The sequence below is a fragment of the Bufo gargarizans genome, chromosome 1 (genome assembly GCF_014858855.1).
Source record: "Bufo gargarizans isolate SCDJY-AF-19 chromosome 1, ASM1485885v1, whole genome shotgun sequence".
Lineage (NCBI taxonomy): Eukaryota > Metazoa > Chordata > Amphibia > Anura > Bufonidae > Bufo > Bufo gargarizans.
Window position 1 is genome coordinate 597,146,480 of NC_058080.1, and position 21,998 is coordinate 597,168,477.

The following is a 21,998-nucleotide window of genomic DNA, read 5'->3' on the forward strand; positions in this document are numbered from 1 at the left end:
GAGGCTGGGCAACACTCTCCAAGGCCTGGGACAGTTTCATGACACCCCGCCAGCACCCTCACCCTGATGCACGGACTAGTGTCACAAGGAGGGAAACGTTTTTGAAGATGGTGAAGGAGTACGTAGCAGACCGTATCTGCATCCTTAATGATCCCTCTGTGCCTTACAACTATTGGGTGTCCAAGCTGGACACGTGGCACGAACTGGCGCTTTATGCCTTGGAGGTGCTGGCCTGCCCAGCCGCCAGCGTTTTGTCAGGGCGGGTATTTAGTGCTGCTGGGGGCATAATAATTGATAAGCTCATCTGCCTGTCAACTGAAAATGCTGAGAGGTTGAATCCTATCAAAATGAACAAGGCCTGGATTGCCCCTGACTTCTCTACTCCACCAGAGGAAAGCGACTGAACATGAAAGGCACTTTAAATGTGCCTTTTATGGTGTATTGAATACACTGTATATGGTTCAATCTTCCTTTTCTCGTCCTCCTCCATCATATAAACATGCTTATTAGGCTGCCCTCGCTCCTAATGTTTTAGAGGGTCAGCTCAGCAGCAGACCCTCACCCCTAATGTTTTAGAGGGTCACCAACAGGCCCTTGCCCATAATGTTTTAGATGGTCAGATCAGCAGCAGGCCCTCGCCACTAATGTTTTAGATGGTCAGGTCAGCAGCAGGTCCTCACCCCTAATGTTTTGGAGGGTCAGCTCAGCAGCAGACCCTCACCCCTAATGTTTTAGATGTTCAGATCAGCAGCAGGCCTTCGCCCCTAATGTTTTAGAGGGTCACCAGCAGGCCCTTGCTCCTGATATTTTTGACGGTCACCAGCAGGCCATCAATCATAATGTTTCAAGGCTCTGTATGATGCCCTCCTTTATGTGTTATAAAGGGTGTATTGGAGTGTGGGTTCCTTATAATTTTTGGCAGCCCTTTCACTTAGTGCATAGGCTTTATGAGTGTAGGAGTCCCACTACCTGAACAATTGTACCACAATGTGAATGAGGCCCTTCATTATGTGATATACAGGTTGTATATGCCTCTTCCGTGTAATTTTTGCCAGCACTTGCACTTTATATACAAGTAAATATATAGGAAAGAATGTTTCCTAACAATTTTTCCTCTAAAATCGATTTTATGTTCTGTTTTGTGCGTATTATTGTCAGTCTGTAAAAGTGGCGTACTACTCGGACAACATCTTTCCCAACAGTGACCTGGGAGTCCAAGATGCATCCAGACATCCTCCCTATGCTGTTCCCAAACCATTTCAGTAGTGTTTCCATCAATTCTGACCTTTTTCCTGTGAACCAGACAACCTCTTCAGAGCAGGGGGTGCCTAGTTTAATGCTCTGGTTCTCCAATTGACTTAATTCTACAGAGCATCCTAGCATCCCAAAGTGTTCTACTTGAGCACCGAGCACTTTGGTGCTCAATCAACACTACCCTTTAATGTTTGAAATTCATTACTTCAGATGTTTCTGAAATAATGACATGTAGGATTTTGTTCTCTGCAGATCATAGTTATCTGAAACTTGTTCCATGTAAACATTAATCTGGCAAGTAATACATTTGATATAAATAGAAAAACTCTTAATGGGAAAAATCATTCCCACAGTGGCAAAAATCTCTATATGCAGGCATGCAAATTAGCATTCTTTCCAAAAAGAACGCTCACAAATGTTCCCAGAGGAGCATTTTCTGGCCTTTAAGACTCCTTACACCTAATAGGTGCGCTCCATAAGCAAAAATTGTACTTCCCAAAGGTACTGTATGTAGGCATAGGATCAATGCATTTTTTTGTAGTAAAATGTTTAGATATATAACTATTAAGGTAAGGTGTAATGCAGTTTTGTCCAATCCCTCATGAATTCACTGAATTGGCAGCTATTTTATGACATTTTGCTGTAGAGATTTGCACCTGTAAAATGATATCCATATAGATAACACTATTCCCCTCTTGAGCGCTTTGTACTGTATTCTTTCTTTCGAAGGAATTGGTCTCCTATGTTTATAACTGGTTGAATACACCTTTGGAAGATTGTAAGTTCCCCTACATGCTGAAATGGGAGGAGGATCTTCAACAGCAGATGCCTGTACCAAAGTGGTGATCCTGCTGTGAGACTATCAGTAAAGGTAGCTGGCAGGTCAACCTGATAGAACCCCCTCTAAAAGTTCTCCACAGAACGTACTATGTCCCCGAGTATCGTATGTATCCAGCGGTCTCCCGGTTGTGCTTTAGGAGCTGTGCTGTGGTGATTTGGTGGGCTTGCCCCATTGTGTGTGCTTTCTGGAACTCTGTGCATTCTATTTTAATTGATCTTTTGGGTACTACATTCCATAAATCCCCTATAGTCTTTCTCTGATACCCTCTTCCCATTCTTCCTATTCAGCATATTATAATTCACTTTAGTTTATAGAGAGACCCTATAGAATAATGGCCCCCTGATACTTCTTTTATGCAAAACTGCATTTCACAGGCAACCTTGGACTATCTTTGAAGTGGACCAATTGTTATTTTTCTATTGTCTGTTTGATTTCTTAATTACGTGATATATTGGCTTTATTTTGATGACCTGACCATAATTTATGCTGCCATTGTAGACTCCTAAATGAGGTGTCAATTAACAACCAGGTCAAGACTTCTGCACTATTTGAAGTTTTTCCTTCAATAAAATCTTTTGAAACATAAAATGATATCCAGATACTTTAGAAGCACTAGTATAACAATTTGTTAAGAGGCGCACACTTCTAAATACATTTGCTGCATTATCTGCTCTCCCATATGTCTGAACAGAAATCTACTCTAGCCAGGAGCTGGAGTCGTTTTCTGGTGTAATCTGCTCTAGTTTTCTGGGGCACATGTTGTTAAATGAGTCAGGCTGCACAGTCCCAACCCCTTGCACCCACAGCTTGCCTACATTTTGGAAGTGTTAAGGGTGCCAGAAATAGCTAAAAAAAACACAAACACAAATTTTGTTGTGATTGCAACAAAATGAGTGATTTTTCTATATAAAAAAAACTGGTGTAGAGTGTTAGTAAATGACTCCATAATTCTAGAGAAGGAACAAAAGTTTTTTCTGCTCATTAAGATACTCAAAATTGTCTTTATGTTATAGCGAACTTTATAGCCGAGTGAAAAAAACAAGTTTGGTGTTTTCTGAGCATTTTATGATTTAATATTTACATGAAATGTGATTCCTTACAAGATATAGAGATCATGGAGTAAAATTACATTTCTGCCTCTAACCAGATATAAATGAATGTAAGGCTTTCCCTGGAATATGTACAAATGGAAAATGCAAAAACACTATTGGAAGCTTCAAGTGTAAATGTGACAGTGGGTTTGCTTTGGATATGGAAGAAAGGAACTGCACAGGTAATATTCAATTATTTATATATTGTTTATTTACTCTGGATATAAAGGACTATTAATCAGTGTATTCATGTTATCTCTGTGCTCAGATATTGATGAATGCAGAATTTCTCCTGACCTCTGTGGTAGCGGCACTTGTGTGAATACCCCTGGCAGTTTTGAATGTGACTGCTTTGAAGGCTTTGAGAGTGGCTTCATGATGATGAAGAATTGCATGGGTAAGTTATAGCATAGTTTTTCTTTATATTGTCTTCATTTACATAATTACATTTGTGATTGAAAGAATGTAGTCACCAGTGTTGAGTGAAGTGAGCTTCGGATGCTTCATCCAAAGTTCCTTGGTTCAAAACTTCGGAATAATATTGTATGGAGATCTGTCTCCGTACAGTATTAGAAATGATGTATTGTCTCTGATGAACCAAAGTAAGTTATTTGTGAAGTCGCGCGTGATTTCGTTGAATAACTTCAGTGGAAAACCACTTTAATACTTTAACCTGAACTCGGCTTCGGTTCCAAGGTACTAGTCGGAACCGAAGCCAAGTTTGGTTTTCAAGTTTCTAAGTGGTTTTCCATCGAAGTTATTCAACTAAGTCACATGCGACTTCGTGAATAACTGACTTTGGCTCATCTGAGCCCATACATTCTAATACTGTACAGAGATGGATCTCTGTACAGTATTATTCTGAAGTTTTGAACCAAGCGACTTCGGATGAAGCATCTGAAGCTCTCTTCGCTCAACACTAGTAGTCACTCTCAATATATAGTCTTATATTCTGTCTTATGTCTTATGCCTCTTTTCAATTATGGGGGAGATTTATCATCTCCCTGTGCCAGAAAAGTGGTGTATAAAAGTCGCGACTTTTTAAATTAGATTTTTTTAAACAAAATAGTCACAAGTGGTGTTTTTCAGAAAGGGATGAGTGGCAAGGGGGCATGGTCAGCTGCCACAACAAATTATTTTTTATTATTTCAGTTTTCTGGCACAATTGAAGCCAGAAATCTACGGCAGCTCAGAGCTGTGGTAGATTTCTATTTAGGTTCATGGACTGGCCTGCTCGTCATCATAAATTAGGTGCATCCTCCGGCAGTGCAGGGGACATCAAGACTAGCACAGAAAGTGCCGGTCTTGATAAATCTCCCACTATGTGCTTGATAAATATACACAATTGACTTGAGAAATTTTCTAAAGGGGAATAGGAAGCTAGATTAATTCTGAATAGATAAAGGCTATGAACACCTTCAGGGGCAGAGGTGTAACTACCATAGCAGCAGACCATGCAACTGATATGGGGCCCAGGGCAAGAGGGGGCCCTCTCTCAGTAGGGATTATCCCCTCTTTACTGGAGGTCAAAACTTGGTCAGGACTCTACCCTCTTTTAGCAAATGAAGAAGTGGAAAAATGGCCCAAGGTTCATTGAAAAGGGTTTAGGCAGAAACCCTTCTGTCCTGTCAGGGGGGGGAGGGGCGGTTTGATCCTTGCTATGGGGTCCTTACTTCTCTGTGTACGCCACTGTTCAGGGGCAATTTTTTTCTGACTTTATTCTACTCATTTTGTGCTAAATTCATTTTTTTTTCAAGTGGCCTTTATTATTTTCAGCAGTTTTTGTTCTACAGGGTTAAGTTACAGACTATCTGCTTTCATATTGACAGCTCGTAAACACTTAGCAAAATTCTTATCAAACTGATAAGAATATTACTTAAAGGGAACCTGTCATGTTTATATTTGATTATAGTCTAACTAACTATATACAATCATTAACTACTAAAAAGTACCTTAGATGTATTCACTTACTGGTGTGACAGATGGTTACCTCATAATATACACACAAAGATGCCACATGCCACATGCTAATGAGCTGATTTGAGTCCAGTGTGACGTCAGTGAGTCCAGCGTTTTTTTTTATTCAGAGCTATAGCCACTCCCCTGCCCACCTGCTGCTGATTCATACGGAAAAAAAACTGTCAATCAGCAGCAGGTAGGCGGGGAGAGTCAGGAGCTCATCAATATTCAGGACTCATCATTATGAGCTGGAGATTTTCAATACAAGATGTTGGCAGATTGACTGGATCAATTAAAGAAAGTTACCCAGCATTTTGCTAAGAGAATCAGTCACTTATTTATATTGCCCTTAGTTAGGACACTATAAAACTGGTGACAGGTTCCCTTTAAATAAGGGTTTATGAGCTGTGAGGAGTTTACAGACTATACATGAAGCCATCAGAGCAGCAACTGACAGGTCCAGTGTGAAACTGCAAGCAAGATACTCTGCAGACAGTAAAAAATGCTGACTTTTTTTAAAAAAAAGAGCAATTGAAAAAATGATTATTAGCTGAAAATAGTAAAATGCAATCATAAAAAAATTGCCCCACGTATTTATAGCCTTTAAAAAGCGAGTCTTCTTGTTTAATTCGCACCATAGCCTAGTTATGTACTATTTGCATAACTTTCTATAGTTAATTGCAGTTCTGCTGTGTATTTCTCTATTTTTTGACTTTTTAGATTTGGCAAGAATGCATTAATTTCTAGGAATACATCTGTTGCAGTGGATGTCTACTTAGGACAGACACTGCAACACTTTGGAAAAGAAACATTTCCAATATGATATTGCCAGATATCCAATATGGCAGAACAATTAGAAATTTTATATCATTTTAATACATTTCTCTCTTGTATGTTTAATTGCAGACATAGACGAGTGTGAACGGAACCCTCTGTTGTGCAGAGGAGGAGAATGTGTGAACACTGAGGGCAGCTTTCTGTGTAATTGCCCTCCTGGACATGAGCTCACATCAACAGGGGATGCCTGTGTAGGTACGTTAGGATACTTTGTATGCTCCATATGATATGCGAAATGTTCACATAAAAATGTCAAAGGGAAGTGTCAATTCAGTGTATATTCAATTTATTACAATATTTCAAGGAGTACCCTACTAGACATTGTCTGTTTGTTGTAGTAAAATAGATTTGAAATCAGCGTGGACAAAGTAGTTAGGCACATAGTTTGGCTCTGTGAATGGTCAGCAGATCGTCAGCAGTTGTTATGTTGAGGTGAGGCACGAGAGAGGACTGCCCCTTTTCTCCTCTACTCTTTATTCTAATAATAGTGCTTTTGCAATACTAATTAGGCAAGATCCATCAGTGGTAGGTTTAGATGGAGGGTTTTTAAAAAAAAAAAAAAAAACGTTGCTATACAGTGATAAACTTCTCTCTTCAAGAGGACATAGCAGGGTCTTTGACAGGCATTTTTATATAACTGAGAACTTTAGGAAATATTCAGGTTTTTAGCATAAATAGGAATGTGTTGATTACAGTAGACTGGGTCCAAGACTTTACAAGTTTACAGTAGACGAACTCCAAGACTTTGCGAGTTTACAATCAGAATATGATTTCTAAGTGTACGTTTATTTCAGTATCTACAACTGAGAAACGCAATTAAATGTCAGATAAAAAAAATCTAAAATGGTGAGCAATCTGACTTATGGTTGTAGTTGGAAAAAAATATTATACAATAAAGAGAAGGAACATGGAGTGCCAAAAATGTATAGTTTATTAATGAAGTAAATTACTGTGAAATAGTCAAAACAATGAAACAATGGATGGTTGGTGGACTCCCCTGAGTTGACATATAAGGAGCGCGTCAAAAATGTTAAAAATGATCAACAACCCCATATACTTAATCTATTCTTCTAGGCCAACTGAGAACAGATGGTTTAACCAGCTTACGTGTAGAGGCACCTTAACAAGCCTCTTCTCCAATTGATAAGCCTGATATAGCGGTTTGCCAGTCCTGCTGTAAATACAACTTAGATCCTCTGCCAAATGATATTGTTGTATACTTTCTGGCCAGAAGGCTCCAAGATGGAATCTCTTAATCAGTATAGCACAGTTTTACAATTTCAATTTCGGTACAAATTTGTCTTCAGTAGGGGTCTGGGCTTCGTTAAACCTAAAGTTTCTTATTTATATATTACTTTATACAGTACATATTTTCATATGAGCCAAATAGTGCAGAGCCTATAATGTACAAACACACTGTATACCTCACATATAACTAACCATTTTTCTGTCTCATTTAGATGTCAATGAGTGCTCACTGAGTGACAATCTCTGTAGAAATGGAAAATGTGTGAATATAATTGGCACATATCAATGTTCCTGTGACCCAGGATATCAATCCACTCCAGACCGACTAGGCTGCATAGGTAAGTTCAGATGAGATGGAATGTGTGGTAATGTGAGTACAAAAGGACTCCACTAAATGAACAACTAGTATAGAAGACAGAGTGTTTCTGAAGTCCCTGTTTATACTCATCCATGCTTGATAAGGGTATTTGTAGCTCAAAACATTGCACTATTACTGTATACATTAATAGTACAAATAAGAAAAAGAAATGTTTTAATGTATCTTATTAGAGCACAATGTCTCTTTCTCTACAGATTACAGATTTTCTCAGATTCATCTCCTCTCCTGCATCCTACACTGATGCACTTACCCCCAATTTACTGCTAATGAAGCCAGCTTAGCTGCTCACTGAGAGATCAGGTTATAGCTGCAGACAACATAAGTCTATGGAGTGGGAATGGGAGAAGGAGGATGAGGCTACTGGAGGCAAAAAAAAAGGCACACAGAGATGTAGTTGCAGCTTTTAGTAATGGTTCTATCTCACCCCAGTGCTGGATTCACATGCTTAGTATTGTTGTATAATGTCCCCCATGATGCTACATCTGAGGATGTGCTAAACCGAGATAGAGGAGCAAGCTCTCCTCTTCTCTAAGTTCAGTTAATAAAAGACATCACAAAGGATAGTTTTTACCCCTCCTGGAGCAGAGCTTAGGGAAACTTCACAATTAGAGATCAAGCTTGCAGTGGAGTGCAGGGTAGAAATTATATAGTAACCAGAAATGTGAGTGTTATTTTTCATGTAATAACACATAACAGTTTTTTTCTGAAAAATCATCTGAATCAACAGTTACAGTTTATGTGTGTACTGTCCTGCTTCTCGTATGCTCAATCCTGGACCTGCTTCAGGCAGTGGGATCATTCTGGACCTGAACCGATACTTAACTCCAGAACCCGAGAGTGTGTTTATTTTAGAATTATTTTACCATACTATGTGCATATGGCAACATAGTTGTATAGTTGACATAGATACACTTATTCATTGTTTGTCGTATGGAAAATTATTTATAAACCCTGTTGATCATATCCTAAATATTTTTAAAACCAAAGTAATCTATCATATATTTCCTTTATGAAGGCCTATATTGAGTCTTCATCAAATGTATTTATAGTTTTTTTCCAAAATAGCAGGAAGCTACATCCTCGAGGAGTCAACCTACATTGTTAACCACTTCCACCAACATCTTCAAACACTTGTACCTACATCTTCAAACACTTCCACCAACATCCTCAAACACTTTCGCCTACATCATGAAACACATCCACCTACATCCTCGAATGTCACCAACACGGCAACAATTTTGCCTTTTACATTGGTAACCTGTCATGCCCCATTGCATTAAAGGTTCCCATTTTTTTAAGATACTCTATAAAATAGGATGCAGCAAGATGTCCTATAAGTCATATTACATACCAGGGATAAGTATAACTTTATATATTTTCTTGTTTCAGATATTGATGAGTGTAAGATAATGAATGGGGGATGTGATACACATTGTGAAAACTCAGAAGGAAGTTATCAATGTAGTTGCTTTGATGGCTATGCGTTACTGCCGGACTCGAGAACCTGTGGAGGTAATTGGGGATAACCTTTGCTTCAAAGACTTGACATACACAAATATACTCACATAGATAAGACAAAGAACCTGCTATGTGATGTATGTTATAAGCATGAGTAGCTGAAATATGTAGCTATCCCCACTTGTCAGACGGAATGTGATTCATAAAGTTGTATTCTGACTCAGACTAAGGATCATATATTTTGCAAGGCGATTAAAAGACTATTGCGTTTTCTTTATGGCAAGATCATTTCCCTTGCACAAGAGAGTCTAAGTGAGATTTATGAGAAGTGATCTCATCGTACTCATTTCCTGATAACAATAAGCCAAATCAACCACAATTATTTTTGGGTTATGTATCTTGGGAAAAGGTTGCAAACACTAGAAGGATATAGAATGAATGGTATTGTAAGTCTTTCTACAAAGCAATTACTAGCTTCAAACAGACATATTTATTACTAGGACTTGCATTTGTCTATATTTTTTGCATTGCTGTCAAACTTTATGGATGCACATCATATTTGATGCTAAGCTGTATTTTCACAATTTAACTATAACCTGTGATTTATTTTAATCGGAATATTTGTTGGGAAGAGGCAACAAATTACCTTTCCAACAATATAGCAATTCGTGTTTTCAACTCTGGCATTCATTAACGTTTCTATTACAATATATACTGGTTCTTATTTATCATGGAAATCTGATATTGTATTAAGTGACTATATAAATCTGTGTCTTCTAGATATTGATGAATGTGAAGACAACCCTGATATCTGTGATGGAGGACAGTGCACCAACATTCCAGGAGAGTACCGCTGTCTCTGCTATGATGGGTTTATGGCGAGCATTGACATGAAAACATGCATAGGTAATTGAGTTGCTGCTAATGCAAGACCCAAAATCCATCAGTCTTCCCATGACACGTCCTATTTATACCAGTACTAGATGAAGACAAGACACAAGGTTTACTGCAACTGTTTTCACTTACATCTGGGAGTGCGCGGCATCACTGTATCAAGTTTAATTGTTCTTACATATCCATGGTCTGACATTGGATTTAGCAAACTAGGTTTTCCTTTATTTTCCCTTTGTATCTGCCTGATATAAAAGGTGTTGTCTCTATGCTTGGTAGGGCCATATTTACCGCTCACGCTGCCATAGTCATTAGACCTCAATACACCCTCATTAAAGACCCTTTTACAGTTGCCAGTTATTATCATGGTTCACTTGCATTGGTGGAGTTGCAATTGTCAGCTTTAAAGGTGTTTTGCACAAATTCTCAGACTGGCGGGACCTGCGTCGTTAAGCATGCTTACCTGATCCCCAGCGCTGGGTCCCAGCTCATTTGCTCCCTGGCATCCACTTCATGTCTCAGGCCCCTCCAAGTAAACTTCTTGTTTGATGCCATTGCTCCCCTTGCATCATGTCAAATGGTCACGTGACACAAGGGGAGCAGATCACCGATACGACCAGGGATTGGCTGCAGCAGTATCAAACAGGAAGTTTACATGGAGGAACCCGAGACAAGCAGCGTAGGCCAAGGAATGAGCAAGATGGGACCCAGTGCTGGAGATCAGTTAACGGGGTTATCTGAAGTCTAAAAGATCTCCCCAATGCCCGGGCCCCTCGTATACATTATACTTACCTGCTCCCCGGTACCCACATCGCTCCGAATTCCAGCACGGCCGTCGCTGCATCTCCCTGTTGCACGGATCAAAACATCCAGCAACTGGGGGGCATGCAATAGCAGGCTGCGACAGAGTCCCAGAGGTGGGATGGATGTCCTCAACAAATGTAATCCAGCCCTGATGACAAATAATGAGGTTTTCAATAAGTAAATATTATAAATAATATCGATATATAATATCTATCTATCAAGAAAATGTATGTGCTTGCAGTTCTTTCCTCTTTATTGCCATCCATTTTATTTCCCAGAATACAATGTCCTGTTGAAGGTAACTTTTCAAAGTGGAAAAAAAAAAAACATTAAAGCCGTTCATATACTTACAATAGATCTAAATGCTATTGCAGATATTACTAGAGCAAGGTTGAATAGTAATTGAAAACGAATGTAGTCTTGCAGAGTTATTAGTCATATACTATTAGTTTACTACGATTGTCGTCACTTTCCCACTAATTACCAGAGAGTTGACTTGCTGCCCTTTTAGAGGTCTCGCTGATGTATACTTAAATCCTTAGTACAAAGGTGAGGCAATTAAAAACTGTAAAAGTAAAGGATGGTATAAATTATCCCTGGTGAAAACACATGATGTACTGGAAAGTGTTCAGGTACAGAAATTCCCTGGCGGCCTGGACATTGAATCTTTTCCTTAGAGCCCTTCGTTGGAAAAACTCTTCCCACCTCTATGGCTCAGTGTTTATCCTATTCTTCATTTGACTTACAGTAATCCAGATGCTGGTGATGTCATGGATTTATGAGAAGCACTGAATGCACTTAACCCCTTATAATAAGATCAGCACACTAGCTTTAACTGTTGCACTTTCTCAGTGCTGTTCCAGATTAAGGAAAACAGATTTCTGGCTTGGCACACCATTGGATATTTCATTCACATTTAACCATTTACGCAACAGTAAAAGTAAACATTTCATGAGTATAATATTCTACTGTATATTATGCAGTAGTAAAACTTTCTTAAAAGCTTCACAAACAAAGTTGTTATGCTGTTTTTTAACACACAAAAAAAATCCATGAGAACCACTTATATTTTTAGGTGCAATGTGTTTTTCATTGTAGACGGGGCAGCAAAACATTGCTGAAAAATATATAATTGCATCAATGTGTTGCAGTAAAAAAATAAAAAATATATTTTTTTTTTTAAATAAACAGCTGTAGTTAAAAAAAAAAACTTTACCGGCACTAATATTTGTTGATAGCATGTTGACAGAAAAAAAATGCACCAAACAAAATCAGTGCAAAAAATGCATGAAAATTAAAATGCATGAAAAGTGCTTAAAGACAACACAAAATAACTGTGAGTCCTCCCTGTGAACCATGAGTGCTACCTTTAAAATGGTACCAATTTCTTACAAATTGAATTTATATTCATTTAATTTACGCTGGGGTCCCAAGTAGTACAGCAGAGCCAAGGTGGAGCCGATGGTCATGAGTTGGCACAGTTTGTAAATGAATTGATTGTTAACTGTCTACCGTACATAGTCATGCCTACAACCATACAGTCATTAACAATCAGTGACCAGTTCAAAGAATTGTCTGGTTTCAGGAGGAAACCAGACATCCCACGAGATCCACATGCAATAAAGAAGCGGTAAGTCATTACCTGACACGTCCCATACTGCAGCTCCGGTTTTCTCAATCAGGCTTATTTTACCTGGCTGCAGCAGTGATGTCAAGTCCACAACACATGACTGCTGTAACGTGAGATGCGGCACTGGATCCGTCAGGTAAGTACTTACCTTATTGCAGGTGGATGCCAGAGGTTGTCCTCTTTGCTCCTGAAACTGGATAACCCCTTTAAAAAAAAAAAATTCAAACTGCGCAGAATTTGGATTTTCTAAAATCTGCACCGTGCGTGGATTTTTCACACACTATGTGGATGAGATCTGTTTCATTGCAAAATGATGTGGATTTTCCTGCCAAAATTTTGAAGTATAAATTCTACAGCACATATGCCTTATAGACATTCTGGTTGGTGTCTCCTTACAGAAGTAAAGAAGATCAGTGCATTATGGTCAAAACAACAATACATGTCCAGTTCATATGCCGACCCAAACCTATTTTTCATTCACATTGGGTATCACGATTTTGTTGCGCTAATTATTGTCTTTGCAAATGTCATCCTTTTGTTTTCTACAGATGTTAATGAATGTGACATCAATTCGAACATCTGCATGTTTGGTGAATGTGAGAACACCAAAGGATCCTTTGTATGTCACTGTCAGGTGGGGTATTCAGTGAAAAAGGGAACGACTGGATGTACAGGTATACCATGAACCTACTGCTTTCTCTACCTCCATGTGTTCGGACACACGTGCTGTCTTCACTATATTCTGTTTTTCATCAGTCCTAATAAAGTCTTTCTAACCTGACCTTCGTGTTTTGCACAGTTTTTTTCTTCCAAGCATGGAGTTGCATGAAATGAGCACATGAAGTGAGGAAAAAGCTTGTCTGGGATATTTGTGGCTTGCATGTGCATGATGGTGGGATTAACCGCTTCCTGGTTTGCATGGCTATGGTCAAGGCCAAAGGGGTAAAAGTCAAATCCGGTTTAATAAATAACCTTTCCTAATAAGGCACTATACATTTATGCATTTTACTTGTAGTTTTATTAATTAAATGAAACTTAGAAGTAAAGGGTCAGATTTACTCATGAAATTTCTCCGGAATTCGATCAGATATGCCACACTTATTGGCATTTCAAGCACTTTTTGCACCTTACTGAACAGTGGAGCATGACTTAGTGGAAAGTGGGTTTGGTGTATCAGAAATGGGTGCAGTTTAGGATATAACAGCATGTGCCAAAATTGCACCACCACAGCTGGATAGCCGGAGGTTAGACATTACTGCCCTAGGTGTTGTAAGGGTATTACCATATGGCGTGGTTGTGGGGTATTCAGGATGTACCACTGCTGTCATACGGACCATAGCTGCCTCTAATTAAACTATTGAGAACGCACTGTTCAGTGGGTCTGTGTTGTTAATGGCTGCGTGACACCTCCAATACAGTGCAGCCATTAACAATACTGACACACTATACTGTGCGGTCTTCATTAGTTACAATAAATAAGAGGCAGCTGCAGCCTGAATGCCCCATGACCACGCTGTATGGTCATACCCTAAAGTTAGACAAAAGTGTCTAAGACTGTGATAAATGTATCATTCTGCATGAGCCACATCTTTAGACTTTCTGATCGTAATTTACACTGTCTAAATGTTTGACAGAATTAGTAACTCTGTCCTGAATTACCCCTAGGGGTGATTTTATTGGTTACACATGCATCCTTCCTCTGTAAAGGGCAGAGCAGAAGAACACGTGTGCTTTACGGCAGCTGCAATGAACTGTAGTTAATTCTCAGAAAAGTGTCAATAGGCTGATACACTCTCCAGGAAGCATAAAATACATTTGCCTCCGCAGAGACCATGGAGTGGTGGAAGAAGGTGTATATAGACTCCTATCTGTGTGTATAGTGTTGCCACTATGGCCTCTAACTTTACTGATCTTGCCCCTGTCTTGAATGGAGATAAGCTACCATACCAGATGCAGTCCATGGAGATGATTTGGATGACATCCATCCAAAGAGTCCATTTGAAAAAAATAATAAAAATGTACAGAATTAGGATTCTCCAGCTTACTCATGACTTATGTATGGAGTTTTGGCATAACTTTTTTCCATTATTTTATTACACAATTCTCTCTGTACTGTGTAGGGCAATAATAGAAACACATATTCTGTTCTTGTTTCTTACAAGATACTTTAACACCCAGATAGTGGTGGGTAACACCAGAGGACTTTATGATCTCAACAATCTAGAGTTCTTTTATAAACATAAGGTTAAATCAGGAGGATGGGTCATTGGCATGGTGACTTTGTGTCATACACCTATCCAGAACCTTGATTTCCGCCTTTCAGAATCTCATGTTCCTTCATATTTCTTTATTCTTTTCAGATGTGGATGAGTGTGATATTGGTGCTCACAACTGTGATCTACATGCTACATGCCTGAATGTCCCTGGAAGCTTTAAATGTTCTTGTAAGGAAGGATGGATAGGCAACGGAATCACATGCCATGGTAGGCAGAATAATGAAATGTATCACATAGATATTAGTTTTATTGTAAGCAATATAAAAGTTCTTCACATGTTAACTGCTATCTCTACAGCGGCATTTGGTGGCCCACATGTCATGGTATAATATACATATAACTGCCAATTATAGGACAAGGTCAGAGTTCTTGTAAGCATTCTACAAACTCATAAGTTGCAGAAATGCCATGATTGTTCCATGATTTGCTAGTGATACCATTTCGCTCTATCCTTATTAATTCCTACTCTCCTTTATTCCCATCCCTGTTGTTTTATCTATAAATATATTGTTACAAACCCAGAAGATCTTAAACTTGACCATGATACCCAGTAGCATAGCTATAGGAGATGCCACCTTTGATGTAACTAGGCACTGATGCCCCTGATAAGTAAACATATAGCATTCTGGGCAGCAGTGCTGCAAGTTTCTTCATTTTGTGGAGTCTGGTGGACCAGAACATTTCTCTTGCTTTGCATCAAGCTCTGTGGTCTTGGATCTGCTATGCAATAGTCAGATTTCCATTTTTTTATTCTGTCATATATAACTTCATCATTTGTTTTGCAGTTGTATTGTTTTATATTCTTGGTTTTTTATAATAAACGATTATATATTTTTGCATATACAATTGTTCCTTTGTTTCACTGCTTGCACAAATCAAATTAAGATACTTGATAAAAAGAACTTAGAGGCGTTATTTTATGTCCGCCTGAAGGATAATATAATTTTCATATATTTTTTTATCCTCTCTTTTATATGAAGATTCTTTCATATAGAAGATATATGAAAATTCGAGGTAAAGAGGCATTGCAGTTGTTAAAGGTTATCTATGCCATATTAAGATGAGGAGATAACTATTAGATCAATGGAAGTCCTACCGCTGGGACTTGCACCAATCACAAGAATGGGTACCATATACCCCTCAGAGCACCCGCAAATGAATGGAGTGGCAGGTTGAGCATGCACTCGGATATTTCCAGAACCCCCATAGAGATTAATGAAGTGGCAGTTTACATGCCTGATCTGCCACTCCATTCATTTCGGGGCTCCAAGGGGTACAGGGAATCTATTTTTATCATCGATGGAATCTCAGAGGTAGGCCCCCCACCAATCTGTTATCCCCTATCCTGTGTAAAGTCTGGATCGATTCCTAAAGACCCAAGATATAATCTTAATAATAAAGTATAATAATTACAAACTCTGTATGCATATGTTCATACACTGTTCAGCTAACAACTTTCTTTGCATGTAGACCTTGATGAATGCGCCAACGGAACTCACCGGTGCAGCATTTCTGCCCATTGTCTAAACACCCCAGGCTCATACAAGTGCTCTTGCCTTGAAGGCTATACTGGCGATGGATTTACATGTTCAGGTAAAACTAACTGTTATTTCTTGTTTTTTCTTATTGTAGATGCTTTTTTTTTACTTATAAGACACAATAATTACTATATGACTGAAGATACTAATCGACTTAGGGGGTCATTTATTAAGCTGAAATACGCCTATATTAGCTAAACAGCTAGTTGCGCCACACTCTGCAATTTCTCCCTGATCACTCCAGGTCTAAAAATTTGGGCATGGCGCAGGCGGAGAAGGGGACGGAATGGCAGGCTCATCTCATTTATCATTTTCTATGCCTGTTCCTGGTGTAAAAAAAAGGTCTAAATGTAAGACAGCTAGGACGCCTCTTCATAACTTTACCAATGCCAGCTTAGGGGTATTTTAAGAACAGTCTCTAAAACACCAGTCTTAATAACTGTGTCCCCTAAAGCAATGAAAATTACCTTATTAAGCTACTTTCACACCAGCGTTTTTGCTGGATCTGGCAGGGTTCAGCAAAAATGCCTCCGTTACTGATAATACAACCATCTGCATCCGTTATGAACGGATCCGGTTGTATTATCATTAACATAGCCAAGATGGATCCGTCATGAACTCTATTGAAAGTCAATGGGGGACGGACCCATTTTCTATTGTGTCCCCCGTCCTGGATCCGTCCCCATTACAGGATGGAAAGCAAACCGCAGCATGCTGCTGTTTGCTCTCCGGTATGAGAACGCAGCCAAACCGAACAGAATGCATTTTGGAGCATTCCCTTCTGTTCAGTTACGTTTTGTCCCCATTGACAATGAACGGGGACAAAGCGGAAGCGTTTTTTTTCCGGTATTGAGACCCTATGACAGATCTAAACCGGAAAATATTAACGCTAGTGTGAAAGTAGCCTTATACAGTTTTCATTGCAGTATATACTGTCTAAAAGATTGTAAAGTTAAGCTTATTTGGTATTTCTTCGTCTTGACCACTATAGCATTTGAATAGTGTTTGAGGGCCCATGGTCAGTCTTTCAGGAGCAGAATTTACTAAAATTCAATTGCAGGGATTGCAGAAAAAAATGGCTATAGTGAATAACAAGGGGCCCATGACAACTGCAGACCCACACTACTCTCTGTCCAGCTTTGCTTTCTATACGGAAACATATATGCTGTGGTCTAGACTTACTGGCCTTGGAGTCATGGAGTCATGGGGATAACAGCCACCTGATGCTGCAATGTGGGAATACCGTATGTAGCAACAGGAAATAAAAGGGAGCAGAAAGCCTGATCAATGTAAAAGTAAGGAATACAGATACATGCCAGATACAGGCTATTTCAGTTTTAAGCAGAGTGGTCTTTTACATTTGTTTTTAGGTTGGCCAAACCCTTTAAATGATACATCTGATTATTGAAAACTATGAATGCAATAAAAAAACTGTATATTCTATTGAGGGGCCAGACTTATGTGGACTTTAATCAGAATAAGATACATGATGAGTACATTCTGCAGATATGGCGAATACATGACACAGCCTTAGACATAAAATATGGTTTTGACTGGATTTACATCTGCACTGGAGGCTTTGTCAGGAGCCTCTGTCGCATGTCACCTCATAAATGCAAGAAAAAAATACATCAAGCAACATTACTTTTTTGGGGGAAATGATGGGCACAATGACAGAAAAATGATGGACTTCATTATAAGTCAGTGGGATATGTCAGACAACACTGATGTTTGTCATTTGAGGGATTCATCACAGCTTCAATGACAGAGCAGAAAAATGGACTTCCTTAATGGGAATCTGTCACCAGGACATTCATTTTTAACCCATGCACAATGACTTCTCAGCTGAATGTAATGATGTTTTCACTTAGCGATCTGTTGCTTCATTCTCAAGAAAAAGTACTTTTAATCCATATGCAAATGAGCAGAAGTGCACTGAAGGAGCAACTAGCCATGTCAATCAAGAAAGAGAGGGAGGGGATGGTCATAGAAACAGGAGGAGCAAATGTGCACAGTGTGGCTTGTGCCAACCCTCAGTGCACTTAAAGGGGTTATCCAATGTCTAAAACATGACTCCCAATGCTTGGGTCCCTCATATAGATTATACTTATCCAGTTCTCCAGCACCCGCGTAGCTCCTGATCACCGCATGGCCACCACTGCATCTCCCCGTCACCACCTTCTATTGGCTGCTCCCCCCATCGCCAGATGTTTTGATCCGCGCAACGGGGAGATGCAATTGTTTTTTTGCATATGGATTAAAATTACTCTTTCTCCAGAATGAAGCAACTAATTAATGTAATTATAGTGCAGCTTTGCCCTACAATAGGAGAATAACCCTTCCATACAGTTGGTTAGTCATTTATGAATTAGCCATAACATTTAATGGTGACATAACACCTTTACTCAGTAGAGATTATCATTGTTACTTTCAAGTATAAAAGAGAACTTTACCAACCAAAGCAAAGAACCATTGCTATGATGGATTACCTGATACACAAGCTTGCTTTATGTAAAACCAGAGACAAATTGGTGGCCAAAAAGAAACAGTTGTTGAAGATCAGATTTACTATACATATGTTCAACTGTCCTATTCAACAAAAAAGCAAGAGGTGTTATGTTTCAGGTCATGGTGTCTGGTCACTGGCCATTTGCCTTAATCTTCTGTTGAAAGCAGAAAGAAAAATGTCCTTTATTATTAAACAGTGTTTGAGGGTGGAATGTCGCAGGTCACCATTTCTTCTTGTCACACACAGATGTTGACGAGTGTGCGGAAAATGTTAATCTGTGTGAGAATGGACAATGTTTGAATATTCCCAGTTCGTTTAGATGTGAATGTGAGATGGGCTTCACTCCAGCTCCAGACAGTAAATCCTGCCAAGGTAAGTCCGTGACTTTTTTTTTATTCCAGCTACTTAACATTTGGGTTGAACTTGTTAAATAGAAGTTATATGGAATGCTTGGAAGGACATCAACCTGGGAGCAGTAGGTAAAGTAATACAATATCTGATCCTTCCCGATGGACTAGAAGCATTTAGAAATTTACAAGTGGACATTAGAGTAATTTCAGCTCTTAAAGGGGTTGCCTCACTTCGGCAAATGGCATTTATTATGCAAAGGCACTTACTAATGTACTGTAACATAGTAATATGGTTTGTAAGGCTGAAAAATACATCTGTCCATCCAATTCAGCCTGTTATCCTGCAAGTTGATCCAGAGGAAGACAAAAAACCCTATAAAGTGGAAGCCTATTTTCCTTATTTTAGGGGGGGGGGGGGAATTCCTTCCCGACTCCAATCAGGCAATCAGAATAACTCCCTGGATCAACGACCCCTCTCTAGTAGCTATAGCCTGTAATATTATTACGCTCCAGAAATACATCCAGGCCCCTCTTGAAATATTTTAGTGAACTCACCAGCACCACCTCCTCAGGCAGAGAGTTCTATAGTCTCACTGCTCTTACCGTGAAGAATCCTCTTCTATGTTTGTGTACAAACCTTCTTTCCTCCAGACGCAGAGGATGTCCCCCTCGTCACAGTCACAGTCCTGGGGATAAATAGATGATGGGAGAGATCTCTGTACTGACCCCTGATATCTTCATACAGTACATGGTTATTAGATTGCCCCTCAGTCGTCTTTTTTCTAAAGTGAATAACCCTAATTTTGATAATCTTTCTGGGTACTGTAGTCCACCCATTCACTTATTATTTTAGTTGCCCTCCTCTGAACCCTCTCCAGCTCTGCTATGTCTGCCTTGTTTACAGGAGCCCAGAAATGTACACAGTACTCCATGTGTGGTCTGACTAATGATTTGTAAAGTGGTAGGACTATGTTCTCATCACAGGCATCTATGCGCCTTTTCATGCAACCCATTATCTTATTGGCCTTGGCAGCAGCTGCCTGACACTGGTTTCTACAGTTAGGTTTGCTGTCCACTAAAATTATTTTTCTATGTTAGTGTTACCCAGTGTTTTACTAGTATGTATGGGTAACTTGCATTATTCCTTCCCATGTGCATAACCTTACATTTGTCAGTGTCAAAGGGAATATGTCGTCAGAAAATGACCTGCTGTTTAAATCACCTTCTTGTGTTTAACATTTTTAAATAATTTTTATATTTTTAATTTTCCATGTCACTTTTTATATTTAATCTAAAACCAAAAATCCTGCAGTTTTTGCACAGGCCACTATGTCTAATAATTAGTGCCACATCTTGGTTTGTACAGATTAAGCTACTTTCACATTAGCGTTCGGGGCTCCGCTTGTGAGTTCCGTTTGAAGGCTCTCACAAGCAGCCCCGAACGGATCCGTCCAGCCCTAATGCATTCTGAGTGGATGCGGATCCGCTCAGAATGCATCAGTATGGCTCCACTTGGCATCCGCTCCGCTCAGCAGGCGGACACCCGAATGCTGCTTGCAGCGTTCGGGTGTCCGCCTGGCCGTGCGGAGGCAAACGGATCCGTCCAGAGTTACAATGGAAGTCAATGGGAGCGGATCCGTTCGAAGGTGACACAACATGGTGCATTTTTCAAACGGATCCGCCCCCCATTGACTTTCAATGTAAAGTCTGGACGGATCCGTCTGAATACAAATTGTACTTCGACTTTTTAAGTGAAATATAATGCAAACGGTTCCGTCTGAACGGATACCATCATTTGCATTATAGGAGCGGATCCGTCTGTACAAATACCAGACGGATCCGCTCCGAACGCAAGTGTGAAAGTAGCCTTACTTTACTGCAGTTAACTCATTCTGATCCTTCCTGTAATTATATCATCTCTGTGTATAAAGAAGTCAGGATCCTCAATTCACAATGGGTGATTTTCAAATCTTATCTATTCTTTCCTTGTGCAATGACCTCTGCACAGGGTCACAGAGCATGCCTAAAAAACTTTTCCATGTAATTCAATTGGATCCCCACCTGCCCAATGTGTCTATGACCCATGAGGCTTCCCCAAAGCAATTTTTCATTTTTTTTCCCTTTAAACCTCTTCTAACACTTCTCTGCCCAAGCTCCTATCTATCCAGATCCATCTGTAGCAGATGGATCAGTACCCCTGGGGTACCCCTGATGACGGTGCCCCAATCTGAGTATGTAGTGTTAATAACCACCCTCTGTTAGACAGTTACTTACCCACATACGGACATTTTCCCCTGTCCAAGCATACTCTTTTTATATACTAACCTTTTATGTCATACAGTATCAAATGCTTTGAAAAAGTCAAGATATATAACATCCATTTACTTACCCTAGTCAAGTCTAGAATGTACCTCGTCATAGAAACTGATTAAATTAGTATGGCAGGACCGATACCTCATGAAGCCATACTTATACAGCATTATTCGCATATTTTCATTGAGATACTTCTGAATAACATCTCTTAGAAAACCCTCAAATAGTTTACCCATGACAGATATTAGATTTACAGGCATATCGTTTTCAGGCTGTTTTTTACCCCTTTTTGATTATTGGCACCACGTTTACTAATAGCCAATCCTGTGGAACACTCCCTGTCATTATAGAGTCCTTAAATATCAGAAATAAGGGTCTATATAAAACATTACTTAATTCTCTTAGGATACGTGGGTGTATGCCATCTAGACCCGGTGATTTGTCTATTTTAATCTTTTCAAGATTCTGCTGCACTTCTTCCTGGGTCAGACATATCTAATTGTCCATATTGCCTCCTTTGCTGGCATGATTCATTTTTCAATCACATTATACACTGCTCGATTCCAGGGGTTACTACCACCCTGCAATCCAGCAGTGATGGCCCTGCTTGTAAACTATAG

The 21,998-nt window shown here is 39.4% G+C and overlaps 1 protein-coding gene across 1 annotated transcript in view; it reads left to right on the plus strand.

Annotated features, from left to right (window-relative positions):
• FBN2 (fibrillin 2) overlaps positions 1-21,998 on the plus strand; it is a 340,887-nt gene that overhangs the window by 252,453 nt on the left and 66,436 nt on the right. Inside the window, exons 25-34 of the mRNA XM_044275860.1 lie at positions 3,243-3,368; positions 3,455-3,583; positions 6,052-6,177; positions 7,443-7,568; positions 8,999-9,121; positions 9,848-9,973; positions 12,941-13,066; positions 14,753-14,875; positions 16,139-16,261; positions 18,962-19,087. Of these exons, the coding sequence (XP_044131795.1) occupies positions 3,243-3,368; positions 3,455-3,583; positions 6,052-6,177; positions 7,443-7,568; positions 8,999-9,121; positions 9,848-9,973; positions 12,941-13,066; positions 14,753-14,875; positions 16,139-16,261; positions 18,962-19,087 (1,254 nt within the window). The remainder of the gene's footprint in view (positions 1-3,242; positions 3,369-3,454; positions 3,584-6,051; positions 6,178-7,442; positions 7,569-8,998; positions 9,122-9,847; positions 9,974-12,940; positions 13,067-14,752; positions 14,876-16,138; positions 16,262-18,961; positions 19,088-21,998) is intronic.